The sequence below is a fragment of the Loa loa genome, assembly GCF_000183805.2.
Source record: "Loa loa unplaced genomic scaffold supercont3.77, whole genome shotgun sequence".
NCBI lineage: Eukaryota > Metazoa > Nematoda > Chromadorea > Rhabditida > Onchocercidae > Loa > Loa loa.
Window position 1 is genome coordinate 150,961 of NW_018108257.1, and position 19,594 is coordinate 170,554.

Consider the following 19,594-nt stretch of genomic DNA (forward strand, 5'->3'; position numbering starts at 1 on the left):
GGAGGGGAGGGAGGTTTCTTTCTCGAAATTAGATAGGTTTGAATAATGTGTAGTGAAAGTCAGGTTGCGCTAAATACAGAGAGCTGCACTTCACAACTCTTATCTGTAAAACGGAACGCCGACATAACCTACACCAACAATGCTCACAATGCTCAGAGCAAAAAATGCTAAATGGAATTCTGCGCAGTTCTTCCAATAGTTTTTTATGGTATTTGCAACATTATCGATAATTTCAGGGAATTACATAGGTATTGTAATTAATTCTCCACGACAGTGATAACTTAATTACCATAATTATCACCGTTTCAGAGCAGCCTAGTAAAAATGTGACATATGATGGTCATGATTCAGGCCTATCCCCTCATTGGACCAGTGCTGCATCTTTGGCGGTGGTCAGTGTTGGTGTTCTTTCAAGCCTCATGGTTTAAACCCGGACTATTACATAAGTGTCACTCCATTTTTTGTCCTTTATAGAGAGAATTGGGAACTGCCGATGATCTTCAACTTTGACGCAACGAATTGAAGAAAAATTGGTAGAAAATTTCCAGCATATTATACCAATTATACATCGAAACAAATCAGCTTGCTAATGGGAATCTTCGGAATCTTTGCCACTTTATGATCTTATACGCTATCCTACCAGCATTTTTCCAGATATATCAACATCACCTCACATGTATACCTCCTCACTCGTGGATCTTAGAATCCTTTTTAGAATGAGAGAAATTCCATATTCTAACATAACTACATCAATCAGCCAAAGGTATGATCAGTTTCGCCTCAATGACGAAAGGAAAGCAATAACAGATTTCTGGCTAGATATTATGGCTACTCCGCGATTTTGAATATCTGTGGGTGAACGGCTGTCATTGGTCATTGAGTGATTCGGCTGAAATCCGCAGAAAGAGAGCAGACCGCTGACAGGGTCGGTAGGGATATGTTCAGCATAAGGCACTCAATTTCCCTCTTAATGTGAAGTGGACCAAAATGACATCCACAGAATTAAGCACCATGAATTTTTTTTTCTTTTTCATGTGGTCACCACTCAGAGTGTCAAGATATATATCGAATGCGACCATAATGTCCCTCCTTCATGCTGGAGCTCACGAAAAGTTTGGAGCATTATAATTTTATTCCCTATCCTTTAAACATGATCGACTTGTAGTTTTGGTTTGAAATAAGGAACTAAAATGAGTTCCCGAACAATTGCAGCAGTTCTGCACTGCCAACATCTCACCAAAGGAACAACATCCCGAAATTGTATTATATTTCATATCCTGAAAAATTGTCGAGCAGCACAAAATAAAGTAAATCCGTTTAAACCTTTTCAATATTCACGTCGGCGAAGCTAAAAAGATGTTATGAGCTGCTTTAATTAGAATTCAGAATATTCCTCAAACAAATAATTCGTCGTATAAAATTAATAAAATAAATATCCCGATACCTAAAGTGATGAATCCATTTAACCAAATCCATTTCTTCCGATTTTTAAACCAATTTCAATTGCAATGCTTAGATGTTACAAACAAAGCTTTTGTTACAAACTTTTTCCAATTACATGCAATTATCGCAATGTCGTAAAGAATTTATATGCTGCCGGAAAAACCGAAGGGAATTGTAATAAGTCCAAACAGCTAAAGAATTTGTCGTAAAAAGCATTTCCTGAATAAACACCCTTTACATTATATAAAAAAAATATATGTATATATACAACGTTTTTTTTTCGATATCTAAAGTGATGAGTCTGTTAACTAAGTTCAATCGCGTAAAAATGTCTTCTCCTTTGATATTGAGATTGCACACATCCGCTAATTTGTAAAACTTACCTTATTTACGACTCTTACATACAAATTGTGAGAAAGCTGCATACCCGGATATAATTCCTATACAATCCCCTCTTGGACAAGAGGAAACAAAAAAACTAATCCGGCATGTTATCCTAAGTCCAACCCACTTATGAGCAATATAAAGGCTCCGATAACGGATTCCCGCCATTCTTAAAAAAACTTTCTTGGTCGGAACTCAAAGCAATGCCTCCTTCTTCCGTCTCGTCCGACTCAACAATTCACTGTTCCCGTTTAAATTTACTGCACCTCCTATTTCATCTTCTATTTTCATATTTTTCTATTTCCATTTTTCTATTTTCATTATCAAATACTATAGTATTATGATAGTTACCATACTTCTACTACTCATTTCCCTTGCGATTCAACACATCAAAAGGAAACTTTCCCAACATGTGCAAATCTCAGAATCTTGTAAAGAACCTCTAGTCTGATAATTAAACTAACGTGTCTGGAATGCTAAACTACTCCAACTATAAAATGAATTAGGACCAATCATTCAGACGAACAATTTACAAAATCCAAAAAGCTCGAGCAGTCACTCAATCCGACAGCAACGTTTAACGGCAGAGAAGCGACAATGCGACAGTTTAACAGTACAAGCGATAAGACCGTTTGGTATTCTTTAATACTTACTATGTATTGTTTGTTCATTTCGTTCCTACTACTGTTTCAGTTCGATATTGTATTATATCGTATAAGACCAAGGAAGGTTACTATCAACGCTGCGGAGTTAAAACAATAAAAACAAACTCAGTAAACCTACAAAAAATAAACCGACAATTCGCGCCTACTGTCCTTTTTGCCAACTAGATTCAAAAAATAGATTTCGAAACCAAATCTGCACATGAAATTCAGTTTTGTTATAACCATAAAACCCTAGATACATGGGACACTGACGCCCAAACCAAGAATGCAGAAAAATGCATCTATTCTATTAAATAAAAACAGTGGTCTCATCATTTGATTAAGAGGCATTTTTTAGTGCCAAAGCTTATAATGTAGCATTGCTGATAACAACATAAATCAAGCAGAGGTCAAAAATTGAAGCCCCGAACGAGTAGTGCGAGTCAAATGGAACACCGGAACATTATCATTGCCATCATAAAAATATACAAAAGTGTAAATAAAACGTTTAAAAAGGATTGCTCATATAGTAAGATACAAAATGACCTTTTTTGCCGGGTTTAGTTCATGAAATTTCTTGGAAAAACTAGATCTCTGCTATGAAAATTTTCCTTTGCCTGAATGAGCAGTCGTTTTCAATAATCTTCGAACAACGTGAGCTACAAATCACAAACATTTAAAAGTGATCACTTAGTACATGTTCATAAAAAAAGTCAAAAAGAAAATAAAGTTCAAAAATAAATAAATCTCGAAAATGCATATCATTTCTTACACAGTGTAAAAATATTACAGATTTTAAAAATTATAATAGTGTGACAACATTGAGTAATAAAGTTCGGAAATCATTGTCCATAAATAGACAAAAAGCGACACGCACAGGCAAACCTTGGAATAAAAATGGAATGATCAAAAATAATACGGTGAATGTTTCATATACACTCAGTGATTCCGTTTTAATCAAGATTTCAACAACGCAATGTCAATAAATTTTTTTTCTACAATTGATAGGCAAAAAATGTCGACGACACAATCGTATGAGTATTTTGTACCTTAACAGCCAAGCCAAATCCCGTCACTTCTTCACTTCATTTGTTAAAATCTGGAATAGTTCTTTATCAGCCAAACAACCATCCACAAATTCTTTTAGCGTCAATTCCTGAAATCAAATTAAATTTCTAAGCCAGTCAAAGTTAAACATGAGTCAACGTCAATTTACCTGGTCTGATACAACCGAAAAAAGAAAACACAAGAATTATAAATATACAATCGTATTATTAACTATTATTCAAGATCGTCGAAGAATAAACTTATCCGAATGGTATGTTCATTTATCCGAATTTTGAAAATCAGTTTGAAAAATGAAGCTAAAGCCAATTTTTCTTTTTTCAGGTGCATTTGCAAGTAAAGAGGAAAATCGATTCTCAGCCTGAATTGGAATCCGGTATTTTCTTTATTAAAAGATCATATCGGTCGACAACTAACTAACATACAAACAACTCTTACAAACAACTTTAAAGAGGGACAGAACATTTTTATTTGTGATAAAACCTGTCTACTGTTATAGAATGATACCTGGAACAGAAGTTACAAGGAAAGAAATCGTCCAAGATATACCTAAATGCGCCTTCCGACATTCAATGTGCTATAGAAATTATCGTCAGTAGTCCCTATTAATACTCAAAACTCAAAACCTAATGATAAAAATACTATCGATTGAAACGCAAACAGAATCACTCATTCGTAACCTCTTAATCAAAAATTCAGTTTTATTCTTCTGATGTTTAAATGATGAAACATCTCAGTATCATTTGCCTTCATATCCAGATACACTACTTTTGCTGAATGACAGAAGTACCATTGTTATTCAGTTCTAAAGCAGATTCTTGAAAAAAAAATCGCAAACGTCCAAAGAAATGTTACATAATTTTCTTTCACATTTCCGAACGTTATAAATATGCCATATGAAGAAAATGGTTAATATAATCGAAGAAATTGAAGTGAAGACCGCTACCAATCGCTTACAGTTATCCCAGGAATTCCTATGACAATCCATCCTTTTGCCTACGCATAAGTAGTAAATCTGATTCCACGTTGGATCGGAATCATGAAACTTCAAAACGTTATTTCTAATGCAAAAAATCATTCTTCATTTCATAACAGATCACAGTGCTAAAGCAGCAAGAAACAAAAACGTAATATGCGTTATTTGCATCAAAAGTCTACATCACAACTGAATTAAATGACCAAAAGAGTTTGTTTTAGTATTTGGATATAATTGATATACGGTGCAATGCATAAGAATGAAATCATTAACGGATATAAAATAGTGAGAAAAGACAGTTAAAGAGGGCGGAAGAAAAAAGGGAAGAAAAGGGTTGAAATTTGCAAAACAAACTAGCCTTATCGTTATTGACATCCATTTTCTCGAAAATCATTTTAGCCCGTTTCCGTGGTGAATCATCGGCAGATTTCGTGACTTCCGGCCCTAACATTTCGTAGATTGCCTGAAGAGATAATTTAACTGACGGACTATGGCAGTTCAATAAAACTTGAAATGAAACACGTTCGTTTCCTTCAGTCTTTCAATTTTTTCTGGAAATCAATTAATAAACTAACAATTTCCAAAATGTTGTACTGTAGATGTTAATCTTAGTCTAAATTGTTCATCAAATTTACAGCTGTCTTGAAGCTAAAAGAGTAAAAGGAACGCTGAAAAAATAAGCATAAAAAAATCTGATTTGATCTAAATATAGTCGGGGGGTCCAGACGACATGCTATAATTTTCAACTATTCATATATACAGCACAGAACATAAATTCGAACAAGTGCATGAGACTGACAGCAATGTATGATGAAAGAAAATAAGAAACATGAATGACCAAGTGAAAATCTTGAAAACCAATATAATTCGCGCTATAAACTAAGTTCTCCACAGAAAATTCCCTTTAGTTCCTCCGTACACTAACCTTACGGTGTTCAAAGTCTTATATAATTTTAGTGAATACTGACTGATGTTATGAACGATTTGCTATGCTTTATGACTAAAACGAATTTCACAGAAGTTTCTATAACTTATTCTTTTGAATCTTATTAATACAGAGAAAGACACAGAAGTTTTAGGTTTAAAACGAGTATCTTTAGCAAATTTCTCGCAGAAAGAAACAAGAATTACAAGGTCTGCCTCAAAAGACAAAAGGAATTTCGAATTCTATATAACTATCAGCTTGCAAAATCCTAAATCGACAAAAAAAATTTAAGCAAAAATCAGGGGCAATTTAATGAACTCCAGAGTTATCTATTTCTTTTCAAATATGCAGCACAAAGCGCAGGATGAACAACCTTATTTACCTCGTCAAAAGTATGCGTGATAAATGGGAATTTTGCTTGCAGTAAAACATAGAGAGAGCAGAAGTTACACCGTATGATAAACGACTGTATGATAAAAGTCGAAAACGAAGTTATTCAAAAGCTACAAGTGAGGTGAATTTAACATCATTTGATAAGAATCAGATAAGATAAGAACTAAGATAACAAATAGATAAGAAAAGATAAGGATCTTAGTTATCATTGGATAAATAAACTCTAAAAAGCAGGAAGAAACGAACCTCTATAATTTTGATCATTTCTTTCTCATCAATGGTACCATTACCATCAATATCATACATCCTGAATGCCCATTCAAGTTTCTGCTCTGGTGTACCCGAACTTGTAACATTTATTGCTAATAAGAATTCCTTAAAGTCGATAAAACCACTGTTATCGGTATCAAATGTCCGGAAGACATGCTCGCAAAATCCTTCCGCACTTCCAGATGGGAAGAAATCTTTATAAACTTTGATAAATTGATCCTTCGTCAAATGACCTTTCGGACAATCTTGCTGAAATAATTTTCTGGCAAACACCATTAATGCATTCAACTTCCAAGTCTTACAGGAAGCACTCATATTTCAAACAGTATTTCTGATGAAAGGCTTACGAGATAGCGATATGGTGATATTATACCATAAAAGCGATGAAGGATGGTAACAGAAAAAATTCGCTAAGGATAACAGTCCCTCAGATTCTCTCATTTGAAAATATAAATGTGGTATTAATTTTTGCAGGCATGCATATACTTACTGACTACAAAAACATGATATCGTCGCAAAACATTAAGTAATCACAGCAGTTCTAAGAAACGGTGAATAACAAAAATACATTATTCCTACGTGACAACTAAGAAAAATAAACTCTGACCTTCTCTGGTTAATCACTTCAAATTGCTATCTACGACTTATCAGATCTTAATCATACGAGGGGAAACCGCTATAGGGAACACAATTTAGTAAAATGCTTGATCAATTAGTGGAATGCTTGATACGTCTCTTCCATTTGGACTACACTGGCAGTTGCTGACGTGTATGCACCGTATATGCAATGAAAAAAGGACTATTTGGGAAGCAAACAGTTAGTCTTCGCTTATCACTCTCATATTTAATTTGCAAGTTATCAATGTATAGACATCGAAATTTACTTCGATTCAAAAATTGGTTTAAAAAGAAAATTTACGATATTTGACTGGAAAACTTCTAAAAACATAATTCCAGCAAAAAATATGTTATGGAAAGTTACACAACTTAATTCTTAGTTTTTAAATACTCATAAATTCCTACGTTTTCCGACAAAGTGTTGGTCAAATGATTAATAACGATTCCTTAAGGTTCTAAAGTCAGTAGTGACCTTGGTTTTCATACTTTCACTTGAAAGCAAATTCGTTGCATTTAAAGGATTCGCTAATTTCAAAGAGAAAGCGATGACAGTTACATTTCTTCCTTCTCTTATAATAGCAACATCACCTATCTCAAGCAGAATCTTTATTAGATAATTCAAATCGTTCCCATCGTTCTCACTGAGATCTCGTAAAACTAAGTGTCGATAATGCATAGTTAAATATATTTGATATGAACAAACTGCCAAATTTCAGAGATGCTAAAGCAGAATTAACGGGAGGTTAGAAGCTTGGTACAGTGGCACATCTGCACCTGATGCTCGCATTTCTTCAATGATCGAATCTATCGCATGATGCAAATAAAGTACTCGCTATTGCAAACAGTATGGTGGAATTTTAGAAAAAGAAAAGAAACTAACTACGAAGCCTTTATACCACTCCTTGATCTGTTCTTCGGTGAAGCTCGTGTTCTTTTTGAGAAAGTCAAGATCCTCTTTGGAAAGTTTCGGCTTTGAGCTCTTTATACCCATTTGGTGGGAAGTGGTCGGGTCAGTGTAAGAACAATTAATCGATCAGATAGTCGCGATAAGGCGGCAGTAAATGGATACACCAAGTCACAGCAACACTCTCAGTATCGTTCACAAGATCTAGAAGAAAAAGAAATGCTTCATTAGCATCTACAATGGATATCACTGAAATGTAGTCCGTTAACGCCGCCGATAAATCCTCAGGGGTCTCAACTATTGGACGGAGGGATTGATGAATGGTGGTGGGACAAGCAGTCGCTTTCACTGATGTGCATATTGCGCTTTCATGAAATAACTGTACACTAATACTTTTATCAGAGAGGTACAGCGGCATGCTGAGATAAGCATGGGATGGTAGGATTGACTCATTTACTTCATCGCTGTCCTGCGACGAACGGCGTGAACCAGGAAACGTAAGTAGATGGAGAAAGAGAAAAAGGAAGAGAGGGTAAGAGAAAGAAGAGATAAAGCAATTAATGATGTGCTAAAGTTATAGATGGGATGGAAATTCGGAAGGGACATGATGAGGCGTTACGCTCAGCAGTGCCTACTATTATAGCTCCCTGACTTCAACTTCCAGCTACATGCCTCTTGGCAGGCACATACACGGATGGATCGATGGGTGACAGATGGCAGTCAGCTGGGTAGGCTGGCCGAGCCTGCGAAGGAATGGGAGGAGATGGCATTGCTGATTGGTTTTTTGCTTGACGATAGAATGAGGGGCTAATTCCTCGACAAGCAACTTATCCTCCGCTCGCATGCACAAATACACAAATAACAGCAGCAGTATGCAGGTATATGTCGCATTTGGAATAATAAACAGTGTATGCATAAATGAAGAGGGTGATGACGGGACACTTGTCCCTTGGAGACCATGAATGAGAATCCGTTGAGAACAGAAAAACATGTCAACAAATCACGATGAGAAATGGCATGTCAGGGAATGTTATGACTCTCTCCAACACGTCCGCTTTACTTCCTCGTTCTGTGTCTCAGGGGTATTTTTAAGAGTTGAGCTACTATGTCGTGTTCATTTCTACACTCTGCTGAAACTTCTCAGCTTAGCAACATAAAAACCCTCGATAGTGACCGTTACTGAATAGCAAAACCTTTCATTTTGTTGAATCTGATCATTCACTTCTCTACTTTCGGTTGCATGCTTTGGTGATAGTTCACGCTGCCTGAAATTTGATCGGGGACTCATGCAATGCACATCTATGAACTTTGCTTCTCTCCGATCGATCATAATTTCATTCGAAAAGCTTCACTGCCGTTCTGATTGAAATATGTTTAAATAAAGCGTTTCCAAGGTGAAACGAATGAATGCTATGTATACAATATGAAAAAAAATAAGATGGGACTTCAGATTATCGACTAACTGTCGCAGCTTCCCTTTGTCTTCCCTCGAATTTGAATTGGAAACTACAATATCCATTGCTATTCTCCCCTCCCGAGAACTTTTAAAAACTAGACCTAAAAAAAAGGCTGATCACACGTTGAATATGAACAAACTGCAGGGATGGGATGTTACGTTTCATTTGTCAACAGCTCCATTTCTTTTTTCCGGTTTATTTTTTTCCTTCCATTTCCTGGCAGTTCTGCTGAGGTTTTTTTTTTTTGAAGGATGTAATAGTGATTGTTTATTTGACGTTTTTTTGCTGACTAAACCTTGTGTGAATCGCTTGCGATCTAAACAAACAATAATCTGTCAAAGTAAAAGGTCATGATGTGCTTGTTTTTCATTTATCCACATATCAATTTCAGCAACAGAAATGGAATGGGAGATATCGGAGAGTTATCGAGCTGCCAAAGAAGCTGCTCTACACCGCAAGTATGACCAATCGGCGTTGTTTTTACGTACCGCTCTTTCGCTAGTTGAACGTCGTCTGAATAGTGTATTGATTGATCCAAATAGAGACCAACTTCTTAAAGTAAGGGATCATCCTTTCAAGCGGGAAAGAAAGCTCATGGACTCTAGGCAGTAGTTGTTCGCACACCGCAGCATTGCACGTGGCTTCTGAATGACTAATGCCGATTATGGTTATGTTGTTGCTTTTGCTTGGTGCTTAATTATTGCAAAAAATCAGTCTTATCTATTTATTAGGTTAGCAAATGTGAGGACATATGCGGTTATTATTATTCATCTTTTTTAGCCGTAGTGCGTTTCTTGTAGTGAGCCGGCTCTCTATAATATCCTTTCAGGTAAAATCGGTCTTGAAGTTGAATGTGGAGCGAATGAATGGTATTGCAGATGTCGTTTCGCAGATGCGGCAAATGGCCAGTGTGGCAACATCGTCATCACCCGTTGACGCACCACCAAGCGATCCTGATGTGTGGCCTCTGCCGCCGTTAACAAAGAAAACATCGGTCATTCCGAGTCCAAAAAGTACCACCAAAAAACAGATCTATTCCCGTGTTGATAATAAAACAAAAAAAGTTCCGTGGGGAAATCTTCTTACATAAGTGCAGGAGGCCGCAGTATTACCAAAAGAGCTAATTCATTGGGACGTGCATCTATGAATGAATTGTCGGAAGTAATCTCGAATGAGGAAGGCGACAGTAATAGCAACGTAGGGATTCTGTTATATTAGTATGCTGTGAATTTGTGATTTAATTCAATTTATAGTGACTGCTGTATGTCTCATTGATGATCTGATTTGCGAGTCGTTATTTTATGCAAGTACTGAGCACATTTACTCATTTGGAGACTGTTTTCTCAACATTTCTAGGAGAAAGGAGGAAATGAGAAAGTATTTGACGATAAAGGGTTCGATAGGGAATTGGTGGAAATTATCGAACGCGATATTATGCAAAAACGTCCCAATATTCACTGGGATGATATTGCTGGCCTCGATGAAGCCAAGAAACTCTTGAAAGAAGCGGTCATACTACCGTCAGTTATGCCGAATTTCTTCAAGGTTTTATTTTGTTTCTTCAGTAACACTCTGAAAAGTGACTTTCGCATATCTCATCGATGATTTGATTTAAGAGCCAGTATTTTATGCAAATACTGAGTACATGTACTTGTTTGGAGATTGTTTCCTTAATATTTCTAAGAAAAAGGGGGAAGTGAAAAAGTATCTGACGGCAGATGGTTCGATAGGGAATTAGTGAAAATTACTGAACTTGAAATCTGTTTTAGGGTATTCGGCGTCCCTGGAGGGGTGTCTGTATGGTTGGTCCGCCAGGAACAGGTAAAACTATGCTCGCAAAAGCTGTTGCAACGGAAAGTCAGACGACATTTTTTTGTGTTTCATCTGCAACACTGACTTCAAAATACCGTGGAGATTCTGAAAAACTTGTGCAGCTTCTTTTCAAAATGATAAGTCCTGTTGTTGGTCTTTTTCCACGCTATTCGATTATTTTTCCTTTTTTTTTTTTTAATATGATGATTCTACTTTCTTAAAAGTTAATTTCATTTTTAGGCTCGCTTTTATGCTCCATCAACAATATTCATTGATGAAATAGATAGTCTGTGTAGCAGACGAGGTGCTGACAATGAACACGAGGCATCACGTCGAGTTAAATCGGAGTTGTTAACACAGATGGATGGTAATGTGTTGTTTTCGAAAAAACATTTATTTGCATGAATTATGTTGTTTTCACATATGTGGTCACAGTCATGTATTTGTCAAATCGATTTAAAAATTTGTTAGGAGAATAAGTAATTTCGTGTATTAAATTGTTAAACGCTATTAAAATTCCACCTCTTAGGTTGTTCACCAGACGTTTCGCGAGTTCTTGTGCTAGCTGCTACAAATTTTCCTTGGGACTTGGATGAAGCTCTAAGAAGACGTCTTGAAAAACGGATATACATTCCACTGCCAGATAAAACAAACAGATTTCAACTGTTAAAGTTGGCTTTAACTGAAGTTTCTATCGATGAAGAAGTTAATTTAGAAAGTGTTAGTCTTTGTTCGAAGTTACTGAATGAATAATGGAGAAATGGGATAGCCTGATTTTTAAAACATCTGTGGCTCAACCAGCAAGCTGTCTGAAGACTGTTTGTTTTTTTTTGTTTCTAATTCCTTTTGATTGTTTCCCTTTAAACTTTTCCAGAGCTAAGCCAAGCATTCCTTTCAGGTAGCCGATTCGCTTGATGGTTATTCGGGAGCGGATATCACAAATGTCTGTCGTGAAGCGGCAATGATGAGTATGCGTGTGCGTATTGCGAATCTAACAGCTGAAGAGATTAAGGCGTTGACACAAGAAGAGGTTGATTTGCCGATCACTTCTAATGATTTTTCACAAGCGATACAAAATACATCACCGTCGGTTTCCTATTCTGATGTGAAGAAATATGAAAAATGGATACATGATTTTGGCGCGGCATGAAAGCTTCATGTCGTAGATTAAAATGAAGTTTGCTGTCGTTACTTGAACACACCTAAGTTGTTTTTCTTTAAAATTTCGTTGTATAACATGGTCGAAATGCTTCTAGTTCTGACTATATAGTTTCTGTTATTTTATTTTTTGTATTAAATGTTTGCACGTCTCTATGCCATTTTTGATTCATTTTTCAAAGTAAGGATTGATGTTGTAGGTTGTACATATGTTGTTGCAATTTATGTTATTGCTTCATACAGCTCACAAATTTTAAAATGTCTTTCTTTATTTCTTTCATTTTCATGTTTCTTGTTTGACACCAGGATGTCCTATCATAGTGTTGTCAGTTCATCTTCGTCATCCTGTTCATTTTCATTCGCGCACTCAGTTTTTTAACAATAAACCTTATCATAGATGTTTTATTAGTTTCAAGTTGTATAGGATCTATTCATTTCCCGCTTTTTCTTTTTTTAAGCTTTTGACCTGATGGTATGAAGTCCTCTTATAGCTTACATATGAAAATTTGCACAGGGCTCTTTGCGGAACTTCTGTCTCTTACTATAGTTGGATTTTTAATTCTCAGTGCCAATGTGCTGGAAATGGAAATTCTTAGTTCTAGTCAGTCAGGTTTGTTTTGATATTGTATCTTTTTGTTCAGAAAATCTTACCTTAAAGAAATAAAGCTAGAAAGGCACGAGTAAATTGTGTTTGGAACTATCAACATGTTACAGATACAGATATTTTGCAGGAACGATATTGCCAAACTCAAGATTGATTATAAACCGGAAACGTCAAGAAGGAAATCCTGTTCTGAAATATATACGTAATGTGCCGTTCGAGTGGGCTGATATCAAAGTTTCTGTCTTCATTGTTATTTAATACTAAATCCCAATACTTTTATTGTTATGGAAAAAATGAATAAAGTGTAAGGTATAGGCTTTCATCATCATTCTAACCCTTTCAAACAAAAGTTTGAATTTCAGGCCGATTTTGAGGCTGGTAAAGAAATGGGCATTTTGTATCTCAGTTTAAAATGGCATAAACTTCATCCGAATTATATAGAGACTCGCATAAACAACGATGGTACTGGGTACACAATAAAGGTAAGATGATTGAAGAAGACACTAAATTTCAATACTATTTTCCCATTGCTAATTGATTACGGGAATACATCTTTCGTTCGAAGCTTCAATACGAATTGAGATCGCAAATGATTAGTCGATTTTCACATAGTTTTTTTTAACATATTTTTTTACATTTCTTTTCGTAATCAATCATGTAATTTTTAAGATGCGGCTTTTTTTCTTCAGATCTTATTGGTGCTTGTTAATGTGGAACCACGTCATATTTTACGCGAATTAAATCTATTTTGTTATCGAACTGCTTGGACGCTTATGCTTTGTTATTCCGCTGAAGAAGCTGCAGAATATTTGGAAAATTTGCATATTTCGAGAAGTAGAAATGAGCAAAGCGCTATTAATGCAATGCAGGAACGGAAAAGGAAACGACTTTGCTTATCAGATGACGATAATGAATTACATCAGGTAATTTACGCTTTATTTCTTCGACTTGTACATAAGTTTCTGCTGGATAAGAAAGAACGAAAAAGTGAAGTTCCTTCTGTTGTTCTCCAGGATAAAGTTGTGACTATAAAATTGTTGCTGGGTTTAACAACGATGCGGTCCATACCAAGAAACTAGTTGTTTTACCTTTTTGTTTCTTACTTGCATGGTATCCTCTTGTCTCAAATAGATCTGCTGTAATTGTACAGCACCGTTACTTAAGCATTAGTGTTTTTGTATTGAAAATGAGGATCTACCTGTTTTTCTGGAATTTCACTGTCTGTGAAAAGCTCTGTTCACTTTTTAGGCGATCAAATTTCTCACTATTATTCGGTCATTGACAATATCTGATGCGCAACGTTTGATTGCTATTTTTGGCAGTATCCGGAGAATAGCAAATGCGGATATTGATAGGTTGCTGTTATGTCCTGGTTTAGGTCCTACGAAAGCAGGAAATATATATGCATTCTTTCGAACAACTTTTCAGAAGGCTTGAAGTCGAAGTTTCCACTCATTATGTAACATTATTGGATTAAATCTTATAAGCAATTCAATTTGTAATTTTAATTGTCATAGTGTAACATTCATAACAAATCAGTGTACTTGAAAAGAATATTATTTTTTTAATGCATGATAGCCAAATAATATGTTTTATTTATGGAGAAAATATGGAAGCATGAAAAAAATTCTTACATTCGAGTCTTGCTTTCTGCTTCGGGCAGTTGAAACTTGCAAAATGTTATGTAATTATATGTCAAAGTGTCAAAGGTGGAATTTGATACTGGTTTGTTTTGCAAAGCATAAGCAGATGCTGGTTTTTTGACTCTTTTAGTTATGATTTCTTTTTGAAATAATTTTAGGAAAAGCTTCGTAAAATTTTCATTTCATTCAAGTTGTTCTTTAATTCGGACTTCCTTTGGGAATTTATGTATATGGCTTTCTTTCCATTTGGAAACTGTTCCTAACTACCAAATAGGTTCTTTTTGTTTAACTTCTGCTTCTTTAAAAGCGTTGCATAAGCTGTTCGGACTACTAAAAGCGATGAATGATGTCCCTGAAAATGCGAACAAGGATTGTCCCGGCTCAACATCTACGGATGCAGGGAAGGTGGTTTTTTTACCAACTGTCAATGAAGTTATATTAGGGAATTGGGAGTGTTAAACTGATGTTAGACATATTTTTGGATTTTATTTCAGTATTATTTACAAAGAGTTTCAGTGTTACTTTCAGTGTCTTATTACAAGCAGTTCCTTTTCCTATTCAAAGCGCTTCGATGTCAGTAGGTAGCTTTCACTGCTTTCCCATGTCATTGTTAAAGTTAACTTCTGTTGTTTTCAATATTAACGAATTGACAGCGTATGAAAGGAAGAAATGCACTTTTTAATGTCTTAGTATGTCGAAAAAACAGTATGCTTGAGAATCATTTCTTAAAAAGTCTTGAGATGATGTTTTCAGCTTCATATTTCCTCATCATTATTTGTAAGCTTTTCAATAGCTTCCTTGTTTTATTAACTCTGTTTTTCTCTACTTTTTTTTTTTATTGCTGGCTTACTGACATTTTTATATTCATTTTCAGTTAGTCCCATGAAATCTTTCCATACCAGATTTCAACCAATTGACATATAAAAGCGAAAATTTTTGGAGATGAAAATTTTGCTGTGCATAATAGTGATCTTTGCAGAAAGCAATTGCATATGGACATATTTATAAAACTTCCAATAATATGTTTGAAATTACTTATGGAAGTTGCAGGTGGCTTCATGTACTGGCTGTCCGAACCAAGCGCTATGTGCATCTGATGAAACAAGAAGAGTAGATGCGGATCTTCCGGCAATTGCAGATCGTTTGAAGAATGTTAAACACAAAATCTTGATACTTTCTGGAAAAGGTGGTGTTGGGAAAAGTGCTGTGGCGGCTAATTTGGCTAGAGCTTTGGCACGGAATGATAAAATGCAGGTGATAGTATAATTTTACGATGAAATTAATTCTTCATATTGGTTTGTTGTGATACGGACAGTTGTTATTAAAGTATCAAACATTTAATCCTAAGATTTGTGACTACTGATTATTTTTGTGTGGAGAAAATCTTTTTCGAAATCAATAGTGGAAGAACATAAACTTTCTGAAGGTCGGACTTCTGGATGTCGATATTTGTGGACCATCGCAAGCACGAATGCTGGGTGTTGAACAAGAAAGTGTTCATGAGAGTGGTAATGGTTGGTGTCCTATTGTCGTGAAAGATAATCTTGTAGTAATGAGCATTGCATTCTTATTGCAAGACAAATCTGAAGCAGTGATTTGGCGAGGAGTGCGTAAAAATGCTTTGGTGAAGCAGTTTTTAAAGGTTGATTTCTTTGTTGATATCTTTTCTTGTTATTTCTTATGGTGTAACAGCATCATGTAGTTCAAATTTAGGGAAGTTTTACTTAACAGTGGTGGGATGCATAGAAGAGAATTAAATCTTGCCTTTTTGGGATTTACATATATTTATTTTTGATTGGCCAGAATTTTAAAACATTTACCAAAAATCAGTTTTTTTGTGAATATGTACTGTTCCATGTTCAAGACCTGGGAGATTAATTCTTTTTATTGTTTTTCTTTTGGAGTTAACCATAGTATTGTATGGATTTAAATATAATAAAACAGATTAATCGTAAGTTGAAATTTGTTTGAATTTTTTTCTCAAATATAGAAATTAGATAATGCGTCCATGAAATACATTCGATCCCTTTTGAAAAGTTGACAAAAAACGAGCATCGTCCTGACAAATTACGACATTTAAATTCAGGATGTGGACTGGGGAAGTTTGGATTGCTTACTGATTGATACACCCCCCGGGACCTCAGATGAACATATCTCAACTGTTCAATTTCTTCTGCAAGCAGGTTCTGTGGATGGTGCTATTGTGGTAACCACACCTCAAGAAATATCATTACTTGATGTCCGCAAAGAAGTTAGTGCTTTCCTTATTTTTGATGCTTTATCTTTTACACAAAACTTATTTGCTATGTTTTCATATTTTGCCGATATTTAAACTCATAACTTTTATTTAGATTAATTTCTGTCGGCGAACAAAAATTAACGTATTGGGAGTTGTGGAAAATATGTCTTCATACATTTGTCCATGTTGTTCTAATGTTTTACAACTTTTTTCCACGCACAACTGGTGGTGCGGAAGCAATGTGCAAAGAATTATCTGTTCCTTTACTTGCTTCATTACCGTTCGATAGTCGTATGGCTGGATGTGTTGATGCTGGCGAAGATTACTTCGAGAAATATCACTATTCTATTCTAGCTAAAGAATTTAAAAAACTTGCGCAACTTATCTCCAAATGATGGTTTAGTGTAAGGGAAACACTGGAAACGCGTGAACTTTTTATCGAAGAAGCCGTCACCGGGTAAAAGTCAGTTAGAATAATGATATAAACGAAGCAAATTAGAGTTTTGGTTTTAGTTATGATAATTTATCTTTACATACAGTTGTTTGTCACATTCAATTTACTTTTAATTCTGGCGGTGTTGTAAAATGTGGCATAAAAATTTTCACTGTTTCTTCATTCATTCTTTACACTAAAGCTAAACTGTGTGCAAGCGAAATGCCTTGTTCATTAGTTAAATTAGATTGGCTTTATTTGGATTTCGTGTGTGTACAAGCTCAAACAGATGCAAGGAGTTTAAAATATGAGAAGTTGATCTGGATGGTTAGTACCTTCAAAGTATTTTGGATTACAAAGTGCATGATATAATTTACCATTTCATACTAGGGTTTGTATAATGTTGGTGCTCGATTTAAAAACTGCCGGCTTTTCTATATTTAAACTTATTTTGAAGTCATTATTATGCTTAAATTGGGATTAAAACGTTTGAATTATTTTCATAATGCTTTCAGGTTTGATGAAACGAGTTGCGATAACAGGTATAGGTATTGTAAGTCCATTTGGTGTCGGTAAAAAGCTTCTCTTTGACAATTTATTAGCTAACAATGTCGCGCTGCAAAATGATGAAAAGCTCAAAGTAATTGTGGGGCGGATTTCGGAATGTGGGGAGCATGGCCTTGATATGAGTTCGTGGACATCGCGAGAGTTGAAACAAATGAGCAGGGGTATTTCTTATTCAGGTTTTTTGTTTGTTCATGCATTTTTAAAAGGTTCGAGATACTGACGCGAACTTGCGCTGGACTCATTTTCTACCTTAGCTTTGAATTCCCTATTTGATTTATGTTAATTTTGTGTACGGTTAGCTCTTTTAAATTTAAGGCAGTATGCTAGCAGTCGTGGCAGCAGAAGAGGCTGTGAAAGATGCTGGTTTAAAGGAATGTCACATGGAGGAAACTGGTGTTAATGTTGGAATGGGTATAGCTGATCTAGAAATAATTTACGACGTGGGTAAACAAATTGCAGAAGGTAAAGGACGTCGAGTAACACCTTTTTTTATACCACGTATACTGACCAACATGCCAGCAGGGCACGTAAGCATCAAGTAGGTTCATAATGTGGTTTGTTGTTTTATAAAATAATACTATTAATTTTGGAGCTTTGGCGTAATTTATAATTCTTATGGGATAAGCTCATTATTTACTCATGCAGAAAGCGCTTATTTAAATTACAGATTTGGTATGCGTGGACCACACTTAAGCTCTTGTATCGCGTGCGCAACAGGTTTGCATAGTGTTGGAGATTCAGCAACATTCATTAGGATGGGTCGAGCGAAACGCATGCTTGCAGGTGCAACTGAAGCATGTGTCAATAGTATAGCAATAACTGGATTCAGTCAGATGAGGTTTTGATTTTTGTTTTGTGTTGATCATTTCTGACTAACCTGTTCAAGTTCTTCCCTCCCACCAATGTTTATAACTATAATGGAAGTTTGAAAAAAAATCGTGGTAATAGTCTATGTTACTATACTTTACCACATGTATATAATCTCTCAATTTTTAAAAGTTTTCGAAGTGTCATGTAAGTATCACTCAAAATAGTCTCGTATCACATCGTTCATTCATGCATATCTCCATATCATGTGCTCCATATCTATGTCTTACTTTCGTTTCCATGAACTTTTTTCTCCGCTAGGGCCTTTAATTCCGATCTTTATACCATTACTGCTTTGAAATACTCCTTTTTCGAAATAAATTTGTAATCATATGTAATAGTATTAAGTTATTTTTTACTATGATCTTCATTGACCTTAATTTTTTTAGGTATTACTGGACTTTTAAATCTTGGTTGTTCCTTATTTCTAAAATTCAGAGCACTAACTATGACTTGTTCACGGCCTTTTGACAAACGACGTGATGGATTTGTGTTGAGCGAAGGTGCTGCAATTTTGGTTCTGGAAGAAATGGAAGAGGCACACAAACGGAAAGCAAATATTTACGCTGAAATTATGGGATACGGTAGACTATTTTTTAGTAAATTAATTTATAAATTGATAGTTGATGGCACACACTACACTGAGTGTTTGAATAACCTTGGTTCACAACTGCTAAAAGTTGAAATTGATATTCTATGTTTTTTCATGTTATTCTATGGGTCTAATTCTACAGTAAATTTATTGAAATCATTCTTAATCAAAATAAGATTCATTTGAAGGAAAAAGTATTATAAGATGTCCAAAACGTAAGCATATCTGAGACTTAGTGATTTTTTGATGTTTAAAGGTGTCGCAGGCGATGCTTACCATTTGACGACGCCATCAGAAGATGGTACAGGAGCTTTCCTAAGTATGGAAAGATGCTTGACTGATTCATGTATCAGTCCAAAGCAAATTACATACGTGAATGCTCACGCAACTTCAACAGTACTCGGTGATTATTTCGAATCACGAGCTATTGCTCGTCTGTTTCCTGGTATTGCAGTTTCGTCGATTAAAGATTAGTTTCTCTTGTTATCTTTTCTTATTACTTGAACTTATATTTATATATATATATATATATATATATATATATATATATATATATATATATATATATATATATATATATATATATATATATATATATAT

The 19,594-nt window shown here is 35.2% G+C and overlaps 6 protein-coding genes across 6 annotated transcripts in view; 4 read left to right on the forward strand and 2 right to left on the reverse strand.

Annotated features, from left to right (window-relative positions):
• Positions 1 to 3,543: 3,543 nt before the first annotated feature.
• On the reverse strand, positions 3,544 to 7,709 carry LOAG_05706 (neuronal calcium sensor 2; the record flags this gene model as incomplete). The annotated part of the gene is made up of 4 exons (XM_003141246.1): positions 3,544 to 3,627; positions 4,871 to 4,975; positions 6,077 to 6,349; positions 7,599 to 7,709. 4 exons carry the CDS (start codon positions 7,707 to 7,709, stop codon positions 3,544 to 3,546), a joined length of 573 nt encoding a protein of 190 aa, XP_003141294.1.
• A 34-nt stretch (positions 7,710 to 7,743) lies between these two features.
• Positions 7,744 to 8,040, reverse strand: LOAG_05707 (hypothetical protein; the record flags this gene model as incomplete). Its single annotated transcript, XM_003141247.2, has 1 exon — positions 7,744 to 8,040. One exon carries the CDS (start codon positions 8,038 to 8,040, stop codon positions 7,744 to 7,746), a length of 297 nt encoding a protein of 98 aa, XP_003141295.2.
• Positions 8,041 to 9,462: 1,422 nt separating this feature from the next.
• LOAG_05708 (ATPase) lies at positions 9,463 to 12,041 on the forward strand (the record flags this gene model as incomplete). Its single annotated transcript, XM_003141248.2, has 8 exons — positions 9,463 to 9,637; positions 9,909 to 10,092; positions 10,176 to 10,276; positions 10,436 to 10,624; positions 10,849 to 11,040; positions 11,132 to 11,258; positions 11,421 to 11,611; positions 11,790 to 12,041. Exons 1-8 carry the CDS (start codon positions 9,479 to 9,481, stop codon positions 12,039 to 12,041), a joined length of 1,395 nt encoding a protein of 464 aa, XP_003141296.1. The 5' UTR covers positions 9,463 to 9,478.
• Positions 12,042 to 12,547: 506 nt separating this feature from the next.
• Positions 12,548 to 14,090, forward strand: LOAG_05710 (helix-hairpin-helix domain-containing protein family protein; the record flags this gene model as incomplete). Its single annotated transcript, XM_003141249.1, has 5 exons — positions 12,548 to 12,659; positions 12,781 to 12,887; positions 13,016 to 13,135; positions 13,343 to 13,576; positions 13,902 to 14,090. The coding sequence occupies 5 exons, from the start codon at positions 12,548 to 12,550 to the stop codon at positions 14,088 to 14,090; spliced, it is 762 nt and encodes a 253-aa protein (XP_003141297.1).
• A 248-nt stretch (positions 14,091 to 14,338) lies between these two features.
• On the forward strand, positions 14,339 to 17,332 carry LOAG_05712 (cytosolic Fe-S cluster assembly factor NUBP1). Its single transcript, XM_003141250.2, has 5 exons — positions 14,339 to 14,701; positions 15,347 to 15,550; positions 15,723 to 15,938; positions 16,383 to 16,547; positions 16,648 to 17,332. Exons 1-5 carry the CDS (start codon positions 14,636 to 14,638, stop codon positions 16,822 to 16,824), a joined length of 828 nt encoding a protein of 275 aa, XP_003141298.1. The 5' UTR covers positions 14,339 to 14,635; the 3' UTR covers positions 16,825 to 17,332.
• A 156-nt stretch (positions 17,333 to 17,488) lies between these two features.
• LOAG_17452 (beta-ketoacyl-ACP synthase II) overlaps positions 17,489 to 19,594 on the forward strand; it is a gene marked incomplete at both ends in the record, with an annotated part of 2,896 nt that continues 790 nt past the window's right edge. Inside the window, 5 exons of the mRNA XM_020450114.1 lie at positions 17,489 to 17,711; positions 17,851 to 18,073; positions 18,203 to 18,373; positions 18,841 to 18,986; positions 19,251 to 19,439. Coding sequence (XP_020306258.1) covers positions 17,489 to 17,711; positions 17,851 to 18,073; positions 18,203 to 18,373; positions 18,841 to 18,986; positions 19,251 to 19,439 — 952 coding nt within the window. The remainder of the gene's footprint in view (positions 17,712 to 17,850; positions 18,074 to 18,202; positions 18,374 to 18,840; positions 18,987 to 19,250; positions 19,440 to 19,594) is intronic.

What these genes read in the sequence shown, in the direction of transcription:
- LOAG_05712 (XM_003141250.2), top strand. Translation starts at nt 14,636, where the DNA reads ATGAATGATGTCCCTGAAAATGCGAACAAGGATTGTCCCGGCTCAACA. An exon ending in CATCTACGGATGCAGGGAAG is followed by an intron (nt 14,702 to 15,346) that starts GTGGTTTTTTTA and finishes TGGAAGTTGCAG; the next exon opens with GTGGCTTCATGTACTGGCTG. An exon ending in TACTTGATGTCCGCAAAGAA is followed by an intron (nt 16,548 to 16,647) that starts GTTAGTGCTTTC and finishes ACTTTTATTTAG; the next exon opens with ATTAATTTCTGTCGGCGAAC.